Here is an 18,969-nt window from a genome sequence, read left to right on the forward strand (position 1 = left end):
GAACATAAGTTTACCGAAAAGTGTAGAAAAATTAATTAATTAAATTAAATTGAAGTTACGTTTGTAATTGTGAATACTAAATAAAAACACTTTTTTAATGACCATGTAATCCCTAGAAAGCAATTTAATAGATCTATACTTCTAGAATAAACAACCCATGTGCATTCCAAACAAAAGAGTTTATTGATTAGAGTATAAATTCTCAGCTTTAAATTATTAATATTTGAGGTAATTTTATCTGAAGGACCAAAGTCTTACTAAATTGATTCCATTTAAAACAAACCTATTTATAATAGAATTATCCTATTTTATAACAAGAGATATGAATTTATTTTCCTTAACTTCCATATTGATTTCTTAACTTCTTTTTTTCCTAAAGTAGAATTAATTCTGCTCCTAGTTCTATTGTACTATTCTGCTTTTTTAAAATTTTATTCTTTGTATGAAATTTATTATACAGGTAGTGCTCAAATTTCAGCCATTCATTTGGTGACAGTTTGAAGTAACTTGTGACTGTTTTTCACACTGACAACTGTTGCAGCATCCCCATGGTGATGATAAAAATTTAGATGGTTGGCAAGTATCTATGATGCTTGCGGTACCCCAATGTCATATGATCAGCTTCTGTGAACTTCTCACAAGCAAAGTCAATGGGGAAGTCAGATTCACTTAACAATCATATTACTAACTTAACAGCTGAAGAGATTCACTTAATAATGGCAAAAAGGTTGTAAAATGGGGCATGACTCACTTAACAACTGCCTTACTTAGCAACAGAAATCAGTTTGAATCAGTTGTCATAAATCGAGGGCTATCTGTAGTATGAATGATAAAGCTGATATAACAGCAATTTTGATAATCCAACTTCTGCACACGTGTTTCAGCTAAATCCTATTGCACTCCATAACTATAAGATTGTGTCTTAATTTCCAAATTGTTATTCCAATAAAAGTACTTTGATACTTGCAAAGTTTTCTTTTAGCAAACTTACATCAAAGATTTTTTTGCCATATTATGTTGAATTATTAAATGTACCATTTGGCCAGGATCCGCAGGACATCCCTCAAACTACTTTTAGACACCAATTAGTGCACATCTTATCTGATTGTTATAAGACCTAAATATTTTTAGTTTGCTGTGGTACTGTTATATTCAGAAGCAAGTTCCAAATGATATTGCCTATAGTATCTTCTGTGTTTATGTCAGCTGGTTCATTTATTTATTCAGAATTTCAACTTTTCAGATAGTGTAAGCTTTCTGGAAGTGAATGTCTCTGGGAGCACCTGTATTTTTCAGGAATCTGGACATGTGCATTTTTTTCCTTTTTCACCTCTTATATTTGACATTTATTTGATTTCTATTTCAATCAAATAGTAAAATAGCAGCAATGTGGTATATAAGAAAAATATAATAATATAATGCAGTCAATGTAATGTAATACAATATAATATAACATAATTTAAAATGTCATATGGATGTTAGTGTATGGATTAAGCATACCAAGATGTCCTAAGAAAGAAATTATAATACCCTGAAATCACACAGGTGTCTGAAATATAAATGGAAACAGAGGCAGAATCTATTATACCATCTGCAGAGAATAAAATGGTAAAACAATATTTTCTTTAACAGCTTGTAATAACTTGTCATGTGTTCTCAAAAGGACTTTCCCTCAAAAAGGACTTATCCCTAAGAAAAGGCTTGTGGTTGGAGCACTTATAAAAATATGAGGGAAAAATGGAAATGTGGAGAGCGCTAATGCACATCACGTGCAAGTCCATCTGTTTGTTCCAAAGCCAGTACTGTTAATAGGAAAATTAAGGGACCAAACTGGGATTAAAAAATGCAAGTTTCAGGAAACCAGTTTGACTTTTGAAGGATGTTAGTTTATACTATTCAAAGATATATAAGTCACTAGAGTTGTACACTCTCTTACTAATGTTCATATAATTTCTTGATTGGTTTTAAGAGGTCGGTGCTGAATTTGAATATGTCTTTCCTGATATGAGCATTGATAAAACTTTCATCCTATTTGTAATTTATTCAGAAATAAAAACAGTCTATGCATAAAAATGATGTTAGCAATGTTAGCTTGCTAAGGCATTATTTTAAAGCTGGTACACAGGCAATCCTCAACTTATGACCACAATTGATCCCAACATTTACATTGCTAAGTGAGACATTTGTTAAGTGAGTTTTGCCCCATTTTATGACATTTCTTGCCATAATTGTTAAGCGAATCACTGTAGTTGTTAAGTTAGTAACATGGTTGTTAAGTGAATCTGGTTTCCCCATTGACTTTGCTTGTCAGAAAGTCACAAAAGCTAATCACATGACACTGCAATTGTCATAAATATGAACCAGTGGCCAAGCATTTGAATTTTGATCATGTGACGATGGGGATGCTATTATGGTCATAAGTGTCAAAATGGTGATAAGGCACTTTTCAATGACGTTGTAACTCTGAACTGTTACTAAATGAAGTGTTATAAGTCGAGGACTACCTGTACATTGCCAGAAAAATATGATTCAAAGCTGCCCAATCATAAGAACAATTCTCCCTTAAACCATAAAAAGACTTGGCATTGGCGTTGTGTTTCCAATGTCCTTCTCGTCGTCCTTTTGACCTTCAGCTCAGGCAAGCATATTTTCCATGCAGGCGGCTGACCTCATGAACAATATTGGGTAAGTTCAGAGCTGCAGAGCTTTTATGCTTATTCAGTAATTTCACTTTAAGTGATGCATATGAAGATTTAGTTATTTCAAGGAACAGAATTCAGTGCTTCATCTCTGTGTGATTCCTTTTCTTTAAATACGTGAACATCCTTTCAAAACAAGCTGACTTCTTGCTGGTTCAATTACAGTTCACCTGATGGGTTGTCCTCCTTAGTGTATTAGGGCTTGATTCAAACAATGCAATTAAAATTTTTATATGTTATCATGTATAATTTGTTTGTGTTCTTTTATCTCCAAAATTGCTCTTCACTAAGGGGAAGAAATACTTTCTTGCATTTTTATTTGTACCCAAAAATAAATTGATATCATTTATTTTCTGAATATACATGTCCCAAGATAATGTTGCATGATCCAATCTGAGTTGGTCACCGGGACCAGAAGTTTTGTCTTCTGAGCTTTCGGACTCATGCTGGAGCCTATCTTCAGAGAACTTCTCTCTAGCATAAATTCTCTAATTTATGTAATTTTTACTTTACATGAATTTGAAGTACTTTTATGCATTCTAGGCAATTTTTCTGGAGTCATATACCAATAGTACATCATTTTATAAAAATTCTCTGAAGTTATAACATAATGTAAATGTCAAACCTTTTAATCACATATTTTCCCATTGTTCCATCAGTTTATTATGTGCAAACATATGTTAGCCCATTTTATCATACAGTGTTTCACTTGTTCTTTTGCTGCTTAAATTTCAATAAAAGTTTATACATTTTAGCAGTTATACGTTCATCATTTATACATAGTTCAGCCTCAAATTCTGTTTTCTGTTATTCAGTTCCAATCCTATTATCCACTTTTAATCTTTCTTTTAACTGTGAATTCAAAAACCATTGAAAACTATTCTCTACAGCCAGTTGTTCTTGGATCTGTTAGTTATTTCCACCAGGTTAATGAGCTTTTAAAAGGGAAATTAGATAATTCCATGGCAAATAAGTAATTATAAGCAATGATGATTATATCTTATTTCCAAAATTGGAGGCAGTGTGTCTTTTAGTATAAGTTGCTGGGGAATACACGTTAAAGATTTTTATTTACCATCTTTGTTTTTCCATGCACAGTAGAAACAATCTATTGGATCTAGTTCAGTTTTTCTCTATACTATATTCTAAATATTTAAGATATACATGATTTTATAGTTGTAAAATCTGAAAGATACTTTCATTCTCATCCTCAATGTAAGACAAAAACCTGTTGCAATTTGTTTGAAACATCTGTGCTAAAAGATGCTTTTTAGAGGAACTATAAAAGTTTTCATTGACATTTTCTTTCCTTAGGAATGTATACTAGTTCCAGCACAAAACACAATGGACTATCAACTGGTCTTCTACCACAGCATCAGAATGTTCTGTCAAGGCAACATATACTTGAGTCATCTCTCACTAATGCACATCATCATGTATCATCCATAGAAAGTGACGGAAAAGGGTATGTAATAAAATATTTCTCAATTTTTAATATTCCAACTTTCTCTCTTTGGTTTGTGTCTTCTGAACTCAAGAACAGGAAAGATCTTTGCATGCAGTCATATACATTCAGCCTGCTTACTACCTGTGAAGTTTCATTGTCTGGCAATTATTTCCATTTGAAGAAAGAAAGAATGAGTTTTCTCCAAACAATATGTATCTTAAAGATACATATTGGAAAAGTGAAGGACAAAAGAATGACTCTTTCTGAGCTTCATTTGTAAATCATATTAGAGTGGTGGGACACTTAGAGAGCTATTTTTCTAAGAAACCAAAATGGATCCCTAAAGGGAAATGGAAGATCACTTGCCTAAGACTTATTGGTCCATGGAACTTTTAGGACAGTCCTGTTAGATTATGATAACAAAAAAAACTTTGAAAGTCTTTCAGACTATCAAATTATATTAAAAGGTATAAGATTTTGTGTAACTTCCTTCATCAGGTGCATAGAGGCATATCTCTGAAACTTGAGCTCTGTGCTCATAATTTCCCACGTCCTCTTCTCATGTGATTGAGTATATGCATTTTGGGAATTATATTTTCTTTTACATTAAATGTGGGTAAGTGCGGATACATATATACACACACTTTTAAAAGGTACTTTTGAAAACTACTGTTATGTGGTAATATTGGATAAACTGAATGCTTCTCAGTTCAAAACAAATTATAGGTGGCAGTGTTTTATTTCAAAAGTATACTTAGGAAAGAGGTTAAGATTGTAGCTTCTAATGATGACAGGCCTTTAGAGTGGAGAAAGAGAAAATTATATGTGACCCATAATAATGCCTATAACTGTATGGCTTACCAGCATCTATAAGCCCTATTTGGGTAGTGGGAAAATTAAATTTCCTGAGGTCCGGTAATTTTTCAGGCATTTAAAAACTGAGTGTATTTAAAGAAAATAGAGCTTCCATCCAATTTCTATTAAAAAGTTTTCCCATACTGCAATTATATAGGCTTGTTCTTTTGGCCACCCAGCTTTTGTTCTATTTTGACTTTGCTCTCATAAAAAACCTGAATCACACACTGCAATAAGAGTGATCTTTAGTTTTGAGAAGTAAATAAAAACTGGAAGAAACTGTTTCAAATGTGGAACTTGTAGATGTTCCCTAAACATTATTTAAAGGAAAAGGTTTTGCTTCTAAATCTCTTCTAATATTGCCTAATTATGCTTATGTTCCAACTTGTTAGGCAATGGAATGTTAAATGTTATTAGCAAGTATAAAATGCCAGTCTTATCAGAATTGCAAATATAATTTTGGATCATAGCTCAAAGATTGCCTTCTATTGGTGATGAGGGAGCTAATCACTTAATTTGAGAGTTATAGTCCCAGCTTCACATTCAGACTGCTATCTGAGGAAGGAACATGGACTGATTTATATTTATCAGAAGGCCATAATGTACATGCACACATAGACACTTTTTAAAATAACTCCATCTGCTTACCATATCAAGGAGTACTAGATTAAGTGATTAATTCACTCCTAGTTAAGGAGTTAACTAGGAATTCTAGTTTTTCAGATATAATCTTTATGACCGCCTAAATTATTTTTGAAGTAGTATGTCAAGTTATTTTAAAAAGTGTGTGTATCCATGCAAACACCCATGTATATTATAGCCTTCCTATAAATATAAATTAGTTGATATTCTTTCCTTAGGAAAAAATCTTAGCATGAAATTGGGACTATAGCTCAGAGTTTGTGACTTGAGGATCAGTAAAGATTAAAATTCTTTCTGTAACATTCCACTTGAGGAAGTAGGGTATTGGGAATACAAATAGAGGATTTTTTGTTTGTTTGTTTCTGTTTTTCTTCTCCACTTGCTTCCTCAGGTCTTCATTATCTTCTCTGGTTTTCTCTTCCCATTGTCATGATACTGATTTTGAGCCTTCTTAAGGAAATCCATTATTTCTTATATATTACTGATTGATTTATTCCTTTCCATTGATGTAATCTATTGTGTCAGAGACATATGAAACAAGCCAAATGATTTCACTTTTTATTGGATGTTCCTCAAGCTTCAGCCAGGAACAAATTTAATATTTATTGGTTTTGACTGTTACTGGATTGAATTTGGACAGAGAGAGATATTGCTAACATGCAATGGAAGAATATGCTAATCTAAGAAAGCAAATAGTGTCAATATGCTTTTAACTATGCTTTTTTTTCAGAAGCAAGTCTAACATTTAATTTAATTAATTCATAATTTATTTGTCTAAAAACTAGGAATGTCTGAAAACTGACAAAAGATACACTGGCACATATTAATTTGAATACTTTTTAATGAGGTTTTAAAAAATCTAATAATTGTGTTGATGATAGAGTGAATTATTATAAATGCAGTAAGAAATATATATTTAAAATATATATTTAAAATTATGCTACTGGCCCCTCACTTAATTTTTGGGCTGCAGTCAAGTTGATTAAATTAGAAAATATGCTAATGTGTGTATGCAAATATATGATAACATTATATCCCACTAGTTTATAATACTATTTATTCTAGTCATAGTGATCTCACTAAGGCAAGATTTGTTTTAGCAACAGAATTTCTGGTGTTTTTCCATCATAACGAGTTTTGTAATAGATTCTGCTTACATAGGCCCACATTTCCTGTGCTGAATTTTGAAGTAAACCACTAGTTGTATTCAAGACAAGGCATTCTCTATAATCCTGCAGTTTTGTATTTGGGAATACTTTAAATCAAGGAATTGCAGTGTCGTGGAAAGGGGAAGTAGTGAATGGTATATTAATTCTTTCTTAATTGATACTTAGCTATTGTCATTTGTTGAAGGAAGCTAAGTAGAATGGTGTTCAGACAAATCTGAAACAAACCATCGGAATAGTGTTTCATAGCAAATTAAGGGATTGAATCTTTTCTAAAGGGTTTATGTTTCCCCTAAAGGGTTAGGAACTCTGGGACTCTTTCTGGATTCGTAACTGCTAGAACCATTATGGGGAATTTATGGCACACGTGCCACAGTTGGCACATGGAGCCATATCTGCTGACATGCGAGCCGTCAGCTCCAGCATTCATGCATGCAGGAGCCAGCTGGGTTTCGGCCTTCTGGAGGGCAAGGGGAGGCCATTTTCACCCTCCCTCAGGCTTCAGGAAAGCCTCTGAAGCCTGGAGAAGGTGAAAACCCCTCCACATGCACACACATGCACAGATGGGCAGGGCACATTGTATTGTAGGTGAAGGCACACTATTGTGCGCGCACACACAATTTTGCCATGTGTTTACAAAAAAGTTTACCATCACTATGCTAGAAGAAGCACTAACAGATTCTGTGGCATGGCTTTTTATCAGTTGGTATCACATCCTAATTCTGTCTGGAAGTGTATAATCCACCACGATTAATGTTCCACATATATTGATATAATGTATGTGGGTGTGCTTTTAAAGATAACCTATCATTAGGTAGTGTAAAAATAATCCTGAGAAATTCATTGGAATTTTGCAGCCATGTTTGCCACTTCTCACTTAAATCTTCTACCTTTTTATTAGTCTAATTCAAAATTGTGGTTTGAATCTACAAAACAAACTGCTTTGGAATCTCAGATGATTCAATGCACCCTCTCACAGATATCTACCCAAACTCCAAAGTCATTTATTAAAACCTTTCCTGAAATAATGCTACAATATTCATTCTTCAATAGTAGGAATAATGACTTAGGCAATAGCATTGAAACTAGATTGTTCTTGCAAGTGAAATTGGTTCCATGTGCTCCCATTACTATTGCTTTGACAACATGTACAGTTATTTTTCTATTTCAATGATTTTAAAATAATATAATAAATAAATATATTATTTATGTTAAGATCACCTTTATAATATCTTATTTTATGGCTTGTTATTCTCTGATGGTGGCTACACTTTATATTTGTATTATTGTACCAATTCTATCTTACAGAGTAATGTTCTTTTAGTGGTTTACTGCATTTTATTGCAACATTGTACACAGACTAGAAATACTATTTGATACTCTATTGAATATTGTTATTAACAACAATAAAAAAATCCAAAGTAAGTACTGTAACACTCAGATTTGCTCTGGGCTTTCTAAAACCACAGTAGAATATTTTGTAGCAGAAAATGCACTTGAAATAATCACACAGAAAGCTAATACTATTGCTTGCTAACGCAAGGCTGATGTCCCTTTTAAGAGTTTTCTACAATCTTTTTAGAGCACTCTATTGAGGTTATTGGAATGTTGTACTTTTGTTAATACAGGGTGTCCTCACTTACCGACTATAGTTGGGAACTCTGTTGCAAAGTGGTGCAATTGTTACGTGAAATGCAACTTCCTATTGGTTTCCCCCTTGACTTTGCTTGTTGGAAGCTGGCTGCGAGGGACACAAATGGCCATCACATGATTGTGTGACATTGTGGCCATCGTGGATGTGCCCTAGTTGCCAAGCACACAAATTGGGATCATGTGACTACGAGGATACTACAACAGCCACAACTTTGAGCATGGGTTGTAAATCTCCCTTTTTTGGTGCCATTGTTAACTTTAAATGGTTGCTGAATGGGTGATCAGTAAGCGAGGACAATCTGTAGTAGACATATGCTCCATCAGATAAAAATGTATACTGATTACCTACTGCACAAATTCAATCTGTGGCCATCATTTTCTATCTGTTTTACCCTTTTGGTAAACTACAATATTTGCCTCATTTATCACCTCTCAGACTCCTTGTTGAAGTATACAGAATGTACAGAATTTGTGCACCATGAGCCAAAGTGATGACAGGGTTGAATTCCTGAGCTTAAGTCTTTGGGATGGAGCAAAACGATTGCTATCACAAACTGCAGTGACTGAATCATCAAATATGAAAGAAGCCAAACACCACAAGCTGCTGAGCACAAGAAATCTACTCATGTTTGACCGAAAGGCTAAGAATTTGATTCAAAGCCTTCTTTTTTTAAAAGCAACAACAAAAAAGGCCCTTGTTATTTTATTCTTTGCCAAAGTCAGTAACAACGGCAGCACTCAGTTTTCCCAAAAGGTTTTTAAGATGTTTACATAGTTTGACAAAAAAATATTTAATTTACTTGAAAATGATCTAACAAAATCTGACTTCATTACCAAATATATTTACCCTGGCTACGTATGAGAAGTATTTAATTCCCTTTAATAAAGAAGCATGTGACACATAGAGATCAGGTAACTTCATACCAATTTATATTATTATTAATTAAGGATGTTTTTTTTAGGAGCAGTTGGTCATATAAAAAGTAGAGTTTGTCATGTTAGAGTTTTTTGTTATTGCTTTTAAAGTTCCAGGTAGCAATGTGCTATATTAACACTTGCACTTGGCCAGTTTGATCTGTAGAGCCTGACAATGTGTCTGTGTGTTTGGGGAAAATCCTCAACTTACAACCATTCATTTAGTGAGGTTATGAGGTATTGGAAAGCTGACTTATGACTGTGTTTCACACTTGTGATGGTTGTAGCATCCCTGTGGTCACATGATCAAAATTCTTGGCAAGTGTCCCTGGGTTATATGATCACCTTTTGTGATCCTCTGACAAGCAAAGTCAACGAGGAAGCCAGATTCACTTAACAACCATGCAAAAAAAGTGGTAAAATGGGGCCAAATTCACAGCTGTTTTGCTTAGCAATGGAAATGTTGGATTTAATTGTGGTTGCACATCAAGGATTACCTGCCCTTCAAAAAAAATTAAAAACTGAAGCTACGGAACATAGGTGTGGTGCCTAAGTATGGCTAAATATGTGCACATTAAAACAATATTTCATATTTCTCAGCTCCCATTGTGGTTCATCATTCTAGACAAGCTAAATTGTTATTTGTAGCACTTCTTCTCTCTTCGTAGAAGAGTAGAATTGCCACCTTTAGCAAAATGAAAGTTTCCACCTGCAAAGTTATTCATAATCCTGGACAGTTTATACCATAGTATGCTGTCACCTTAAAGGAAAATATTCCTCATAAGCATATTTGCAGAAACAAGTAATATTAACCAAATAACAGAATAATAGAGTTGGAAGGGACCTTGAAGATCTTCTAGTCCAGCCCCCTGCGCAACTAGGAAACTGTATACTATTTTAGACAAATGGTTTTCCAATCTCTTCTTAAAAACCTCCAGTGTTGCAGCATCAACAACTTCTCGAGACAAATCATTCCACTGGTTAATTTTTCTGGCAGGAAATTTCTCCTCCTTAAATCTAGGTTGCTTCTCTCCTTGATTAGTTTTCCATCCATTGCTTCTTGTCCTACCTTCAACATTAAATGAGATAGGTGGTATATTAATTTTATATATATGGCTCCCAAGCGGCTTTCCTAGGAGACTCCAAATTTGTGTTAAATATCTATTTTATTTCAGTATTTTTATACGATCCTTCAGGTTTAGAATCTCTTGTTTGGAGGACAATATGTTAAAAAACATTAGATTTTCACTTTAAAAGGGAAGTAGATATAAGCTGGTATATTTTCCAGGGCGCTGTCCAGGAGAGTCCAAGCAAGGGTTAAATACAGCCAAACTGCCCAGAATTGAATTGAAACTTTAAGCCACGCCTCTGGTGCTGAATATCTCCAGATTTTTTCAATTCAGCTAGCCCAGTAGGACGCGCTTAGAGTTTCTCTTCATTTCTATTACTTAGCTTGGACTCTCTTGAGCTTTTTATTGTGAGTAATGCTTAGTTTAGGGTGTGAGCAGGCTGAGTGAGTGTATTTAAAGTTTATTTAGTTCATTTACACTCTGGGCTCACTCTTCGTTCCTCCGGCGTCCTGATCACCCAGACGCAGCTTGGAACGTAGGCAGCTGCTGGGGGAAGCGCACGGGTCGGAGTTCCGACACCAGCGCTGCTATGACCCCTGCTGGGGGGGGAAGCCCCGTTGAGGCTCTTGTGGTTGGCGTCCATGCCTTTGGTGGCCAGCGTGCAGATGCGGTGCCTCAGAGCTCCGGATTGCTTGGCAGCAACTTTTAAAGTAGTTAGTTCTCTTCCGGCCGCCATTTTGGAGCTATTTGCAGTTTTGGTTTCTACTTTAAACCTCGTGCCACAGCTGCCTGCAGCCTGATTCACAGCAGGAGCCACGAGGAGCCATTCTTTGTCCGGCCTGGCTGGCAATTTGGCGTGTGCCTCTTCCACCTGAGCGGCAAGGATTGGAGTCGCTGGTCACAAGCCTCATTCCTGCAGGGAGCTGTTAACGCTCGTGCTTTATTCCAACTGCTGTATATTGGTGCTGTGACACCCCCCCCCCCAATCTCTTTGGAGCGTCTGTTGGTCTGCAAGTCTTTTGCAAGATGGTGAGTGGAGGTAGCCCCTGGTTATCATTTGGCCCACAGTTTACCATATGGCTGAGCAGGTTCCCGAGGATTCCACCCAGGCAGGGGGTTCTTCCAGGGCTTTCTCCAGGCAGGCCAGCATCGCTGCGAGGGAGGCCATCAGGGGCTCCAAACCATACTCCAGGCCCGGGCCTCAGAAGGGATCAGGGCCAGACAAGGATGCGTTGCGTCGCCAAAAGGCCCTTGAGAAGCAATTCTCCAAGGCCCAGCACCAAGCACAATCCTATCAATCGGTGTCTCCTGAGGAGCCCACCATGGAGTCCCTCCGGCCCAGCCAAGGCCTGTTTCAGACAGCGAGGATGAGGGCCGGGAGTTTTCCCCCATGGCCTCCATGTCTAGGGCAGTATCACCAGGGCCTTCGATGGTAGATCAGGCTGATCTTTTTGCTTGCCCTTCGGATCTGGAGGAAGGCCCTGCCCCGGGTCCCTTGGCCCCTCAACATCCGCCTCCCAGGCCCAAACCCAGGGGTCGCCCCATGGAGGATCTTGGGCCTGACCTTTCAGTGGAGATGCAGGAGGTTATTAACAGGGCCATTTCCCAGGGCATCGAAGTGGGCATGTTGCACAAGGGCAAACGCACCCGCAAGACTAAGCATCTAGAGCTCCAGCCAGTTCCCAGGGTCGCGTCTCCTCCATGTCCCTTGCATTTCCCCCATTCCTCTTCGGGTTCTGAGGATTCAGACTGGGAGGAGGGGGAGGATATTCTTCCTGTTCAGGAGGCTGAATTCTCGGGGGAGGAAGGTGCTGCGGCTCAGAAGCCCACATCTTCGGGGCTCTTTAACGTTGCCAATTTCAAAACCATTTTGGACAAGGCCAAGCTGGCTACCTGTATGGGGTCCACTCCACCTGTTCAGGCTCCTGCTGAACTGAATGATTTGTCTGGGGATTTGTTTGAGGAACTTATCTCTGTCCAAGAGATCATTCCTGTTCCCAAACCTTTTCTTAATTTGGTTCAGAAAAAATGGGCCCAGCCAGCTACCATGGCTATGCCCAGTAGCAATGATAAGAAACTGTACACAGTGGATGCCAGTCTGGAGGATTTGCTTAAGTTGCGTAGGACTCCAGGCGGCCACTGAGTACATTGCCGATGCCACCCTCAAGGCGGCTAAGTTTGCTTCTCGGGCCCTGGCTTCAAATGTTACCACCAGGCGTCTCTTGTGGCTGAGGCACTGGAACGTAGACATGCGTTCCAAGTGGAAGTTGGTTTCTGCCCCCTTCAAAGGGGTCAAGCTTTTCGGGGAGATCCTGGATCCTGTCCTAGTTGAAAAAAAGGACAAAAAGAAGGTGATGCCGTCGGTTTCTAAGAAATCTGACAAGAAGGGCTTCTACTCCTACAGGAGACAGTCCTTTTGGAACACAGAACCTTCTTCCAGTTCCGCTCCGTCACATCAGCCATTCAACCAGCAGGCAGACAGGTCCCAGGACTGTCAGTCCTTTCGGGACAGGGGTCGCCAACAGTACTACTCCAGACGTCCCTATCAGGGGGGATCTGGTTCCTGTCCTTTCAGAAGGTATAAGTGACTGTCGGGAGTTGGCTCCCATAGGAGGGTGGCTCCAATTGTTCCACGCCCAATGGGAGCAGGTCACATTGGACCAGTGGGTCTTACAAACGATCCGGCTGGGTCTCACCCTAGATTTCCTCTCTCTTCCTCCCCGTCAGGTGCCCCGTTCCCTCGTGTCCAGTCAAAATATCTCTCATGGAACAGGAAGTAAGGGAAATCAGGGCCATAGAGCCAGTTCCACCTGATCAGGAGGGGAGAGGGTTCTACTCCATCCTGTTTCTGGTCCCCAAAGACTCCGGAGGGTGGAGGGGGATCCTAGATCTAAAGAGGTTAAATTATCATATCACCTATCGGAGGTTCAAGATGCAGTCCCTCCAGTCTATCCTGGGCTGCATCAGGCTGGGAGACATCTTGACCTCCATAGACCTAAAAGAGGCCTACCTCCATGTACCCATCTGCAAAGCCCATCACAGATACCTGAGGTTCACTTACGCCGATCAGCACTACCAGTACCGGGCCCTGCCATTCGGCCTATCATCGGCCCCCAGGACTTTCACGAAGGTCCTCGCAGCTGTGGCGGCTTTCCTCAGGTCGCAACCGGTGCAGCTGCACTGCTACCTGGACGATGTGCTCATCCAGTCGTCATCCCCCCAGCAGGCGGTCAGGGATCTGCATTACACGATGCATGTTCTGCGGAGTCACAGGTTTTCCATCAACTCAGAAAAGTGCCACCTTCACCCAACGACCAGGCTTCAGCATCTAGGGGTCGTCATCGACACCTTTGCCTGCCAGGTCTTCGTCTCACCGGAGCAGGTGGCAAGCCTCAGGGAGATGGTCATGCAGGTTTCGGCGATCTCATCGTGCCAAGATTGTTCAGCTATCGCAGCTCCTGGGCAAGATGATCTTGTGCCTGTCCATTGTTCCGTGGGCACATCTTCACTCCCATCCCCTCCAGTGGCTCCTCCTTCCTTATCAAAGGGCCAATGAGAGCAGCTCACCAAGGCTCATATCGGTCTCCGTGATGGTGCGTCGCTCGCTCAGGTGGTGGTTGTCTCCTGCCCTGAAGAGGAGGTCTCTGTTCAAGGAGCCGACCCGGCTCACCATTACGATGGATGCCAGTCTGTACGGTTGGGGAGCTCACTTCCGTAACCAGATAGCTCAGGGCAGGTGGTCCTCAGCCGAGGCATCACACAGCATCAACTGGCTGGAGCTGAGAGCGGTCCGGTTGGCCCTGATTCGTTTTCAGACGGGCATTCAGGGTCATCATGTGAGGGTGCTGACAGACAACGTCGTGACGAAGGCGCACATCAACCGCCAGGGGGGCACGCGGTCCAGGTCCTTGATGTTGGAAGCTGACGACCTAGGTCGGTGGGCAGAGATCCATCTGTTGTCCGTACAGGCGGAGCACATCTCCGGCACGGTGAACACCCAGGCGGACTGGTTGAGCAGGGCGACTGTTGACCACTCGGAGTGGTGCCTGCACCCCCATCTGTGCCAGCGCATAGTTCAGAAGTTTGGTTGCCCCCAGGTGGATCTGTTCGCCACAGCGGCCAACTCTCATCTTCCCAGGTTTTTCACCAGATTTAAGGGCTGAGGGGGTGAACGCTCTGCACTGCCCTTGGCCGAAACAGCTGTTCTACCCCTTTCCACCATTACCTCTCCTTCCCAGAGTCATCAGGAAGATCCTGGCGGAGGCAGTGAAGGTCCTGCTGGTAGCTCCCTTTTGGCCCAGGAGGACCTGGTTTGTCGATCTGGTGAGTCTTTCCATCCAAGATCCGTGGTCGATTCCTCCACATGAGATCTCTCTCTGCCAGGGGGCCCTTCAACATCCGGAGCCCCAGTGGCTGCAACTAGCCGTCTGGCACTTGAGAGGGATCTCTTGAGCAAGGACAACCTTTCCACCAAGGTGATCTGCACCATCCAGGCGTCATGTCGCCCTTCCATGACCCAGATCTATGACGCTACCTGGAGAGCTTTTGTTGGCTGGTGTTCTTCCAGGGATGTTTCAGCTTCTTCAGCTTCGGTTCCTGTCATTCTGGACTTTCTGCAAGACGGTCTTGACAAGGGTTTGGCACCTAACGCTCTTCATTGTCAGGTGGCTGCGCTTTCCACCATCCTGGCCCCTGTAGGTCAGTTTTCTCTCAGCCGTCATCCCACCATTTGCAGTTTTCTCAGGAGGGGGCGACTAACCTGAGTCCCCCGATGGTTCACAGATACCCAACTTGGGACCTTAATGTGGTTTTGCAGGCTCTGGTCAAACCTCAGTTCAAGCCTATCCGATTGGCCGGTTTGAAACACCTGACATTTAAGACCGTTTTTCTCATTGCCATCACTTCAACCAGACGTATCTCTGAGCTGGCTGCTTTGTCTGTTCGTGAGGACTTGTGTTTGATTCACCAGGACAGAGTGGTCCTTAGACTGAATCCTTCTTTTGTGCCTAAAATTAACTCCTGGTTCCACCGAGCCCAGGAGGTCATTCTTCCTGACTTCTGTCCGCATCCGAGGCATCCTCATGAGGAGCACTGGCACAAGCTGGATGTACGCAGGACGCTACGCAGGTACATCAAGCGTACGGCCAGTTTTCGACGTTCTGAGTCTCTCTTTGTATCCTTCCAGCCATCGTCTCAGGGCAAGAAGGTTTCCTTGTCTACGATTGGCGGGTGACTTAGGGCCTGCATCGCCCTCGCTCATGTTCTGCAGTCTCAGCCGGTACCCAGTCGCATCACGCTGCATTCAACCAGAAGTGCTGCCGCCACCGCGGCCTGGGCAACTCGGACTCCCATTGAGATTTGCAGAGCGGCCACATGGACTTCCTTATCTCCATTTGTGCGAAATTACAAGTTGAACAAGTTTGCTTCAGCAGAAGGGGCCTTTGGGAGGCGTGTGCTTCAGGGTATTCATTCCAGCGGAGAGACCCTGACTGTTTCTGCTTCCCGCCTTAGTGACATTTAGCTTGGGTATGTCCCTTGCTTGGACTCTCCTGAGCAGCGCCCTGGAAGAGGACTGTTGGACTTACCTGAAGGATTGTTTTCAGGGTGCTGCGAAGGAGAGTCCACCCCACCCTAGGGTCTGGCTGCACTGTTTTCACGTTTTTCTCCCTGGATGTTCCGGTTGGACTTGTTCATGTTCTGTTTGTTGTTGATCCAATGTTGGATTTCTCAGCGCGCAACAGTCCCACGTCTTCATTGAAAAATCTGGAGATATTCAGCACCAGAGGCATGGCTTAAAGTTCCAATTCAGTTCTGGGCAGTTTGGCTGTATTTAACCCTTGCTTGGACTCTCCTTCGCAGCGCCCTGAAAACGACTCTTCAGGTAAGTCCAATGGTCCTTTCCCTGGAGCAAAGTCTCCTAAAATTAAATAGGACTTATTTCTGCATAGGAAAAAAGAACTGAAGATTTTTCAAAGCCTATTTGATTTTGCCTCTAGTAGCCTTGTACAAATAAAGCTTATAAAGAAACATATTTCTATACTAGTTCCAATTTTCCTTTAGAATAAAATTAAATGTTGATTATTCTTTGGTGCATTTTGGTTGTGAGGCACTTCAGATTTCTAGTTAACAAGCATTCAAGAGGAAAAAATGTTAAAAGGTGATAATATTGTAAAATTATAGGGACTCAGAGAAAAGCATATTTCTGTCAAATGTGATAGATGTATGTGTGAAAGAACAAAATAACAACTGGAGCTTGTTAAAAGTTTCAACTGAATCACCGTTTAAATCCTTAGTGGAATAGGCAAGAATCTTTACAAGGTTAGGGAAAATTGATGGATCCCATGTGTATAGTACTTTTTTGTTATCCTAGTTTACTGGCAAAGCTTTGAGGGATAGATTTAAAATAAAGAACATTTTGTAGGATTAGTGTGATATCATAATTGGATGTGGGATCCAGCAGTAAGACTTTTGTTTATGAGAGAAGTGACTTCTTCAGAATAGCCATGGCACTTGGTCAGAACATAAGAAACTGACACAGTATGGAATCATCTTTGCTAAATTCAAAACACATGGGAATTCTTTTTCATTTCTGTGAACATTGAGGAGCAATCTTGCAATCAGTGAAGAAAAAATGAATACCTAAAATAGGATTTGGCCTAGAGTTATGTTAACATTTGGGAAAACTTTTTATCTTTTGTCTGGCAGATTGTAACTCATGCCTCACTAAAATATAACATTATGTAACCCTATATGAGGGAGATGGGCAGTTATGAAGTTAGATATATGAAGTTTGAAGTTTTATAAATAATGATTTTTCTGGTAGAATGTTGGTTTTTTTATAAGCTAAGCTCTCATCTCAAAAACATTAAAAATAAGTAAGATAACATGCATGCACAGTGTATTTATTGTGTTGTATAAAGTAATTTTAATTAATAATAGCAATTTCTGGTAAAAAGCTGAATGATTTTCATAGTGAAAATGTAGATTAATCTGTGTAATATAATGTTAGCCAGTGTAACTACTGTTATAAAAAAAATATAAAAGTCATGTTACAGGTATTATAAAGTCCATCCGGTATGGCTCTCAGGCTCAAAATATCTGATCTAGCTAGCCTTCCCAAATCTGATATCCTTCATTGTCTTGACTACCCGTATGTCTTTGATAATTTCCAACCAGCCCAATTATTTTTCTGACTTGTAACCTAATAAGCAAAATAAGAGAAGGCTGATACAAACCAATTTCTTCTCAGAGCAGAAGTTTCCAAACTCAAAATAGCCTAAGCTCTCTTGAACATCCAATTGTATGCATTGTTGAAAAGTTCTGAAATTTCTCTAATGTGGAGATGAAACCTGCCCTCCCGTAACTACAAATATTAAATCAACATTGCTTATCTTAGTTTAGAATGTTCACAGTTGATTATGCTTAATACTGGATATCCAATTTGATGTTACAATGTCTAAAAAGAAGATTACTATGACTGGCAGGTTTAGAAGCCAAGTTTGGACCTCCTTTTGTTTTGATACTATTAAAAAAAGAACAAAATAAAACTTTAGAAAAATAAATATTTCTGCAAAATGTGTGACTATATAGGTGTGCCTAACTTCTGGAGCATTGAGCCTTTTCTTCACATTCATGAGGGAGAAACACTTGTTTTGTCTAGTTTATTTTTGCTTCCAGCTGCAGGGGATGATGTCATGAAGGTAAGACAGTTCAGATAATGAGGGATAATAAGGAATGAAACAGGATTCTGAAGCACCAATGGCACCAATTTTGACTCTTAACTTCCCACTCCAGAATAGGAAAATGTCCAGTTTTTGAGTCACTGAATTCCTGCAAAAAAGGGGAAAGAAAGGAAGGAATGGAGGAAGGAAGAGACAGAGAGATAGAGAGACAAAGACAATAAGACAAAGAAAGGCAAACATATAGATTTTGGTCCAACTAAATATATGTGGGGGGAACTACCAGAGACATTGACTATCCAGAGTGTGAACTCCAGTTGAAGGTATAATATGATACAACCCTATGTTTGTTTCCTACAGTAATGTAATGAAAAAAAAGTAGAATATTTGGAAGAGAAAATAACAAAGACTGATTTAGTAACATGCTATTAAAAGGAATGCTGCATATTCTGTAAAATGAGGCAAAGGCACCTGGGACTGATTAGTAGTAAAGTTCACCAAACTTCAGGTTTTTTTTCTTTTTCTCTAGAAGGTCTATGGTAAGACTATTTCATGAGCTTATGTTGACAGAAATTCCCTTAAGGCTATACCTAGAAACAAAATGCATAGAAAGAAACTAAGCACTCTACAGAAACCTAATTAGGAGAGCTTTGCACTTCATTTTTAATATTAGAGGAAGAGATGAAAATCAGTGTTAAGGTGTGGGGTAGTGGTGGGTTTCAAAAAATTTTGGAACCTACTCTGTGGGTGTGGCCTCCTTTGTGGGAGTTTACTTGCCAGCCATGTGACCGGGTGGGAGTGGCTTGCTGGCCATGTGACCGGGTGGGAGCGGCTTGCCGGCCA

General features: G+C 40.0%; 1 protein-coding gene across 1 annotated transcript in view; it reads left to right on the forward strand.

The window, feature by feature from the left end:
• The window catches only part of GLIS1 (GLIS family zinc finger 1), a 300,120-nt gene that overhangs the window by 262,082 nt on the left and 19,069 nt on the right, over positions 1-18,969 (forward strand). The window contains 1 exon segment of the mRNA XM_032217837.1: positions 4,014-4,164. Within this exon segment, the coding sequence (XP_032073728.1) occupies positions 4,014-4,164 (151 nt within the window).

The sequence above is a fragment of the Thamnophis elegans genome, chromosome 5 (assembly GCF_009769535.1).
Source record: "Thamnophis elegans isolate rThaEle1 chromosome 5, rThaEle1.pri, whole genome shotgun sequence".
Taxonomy (NCBI): Eukaryota; Metazoa; Chordata; class Lepidosauria; order Squamata; family Colubridae; genus Thamnophis; species Thamnophis elegans.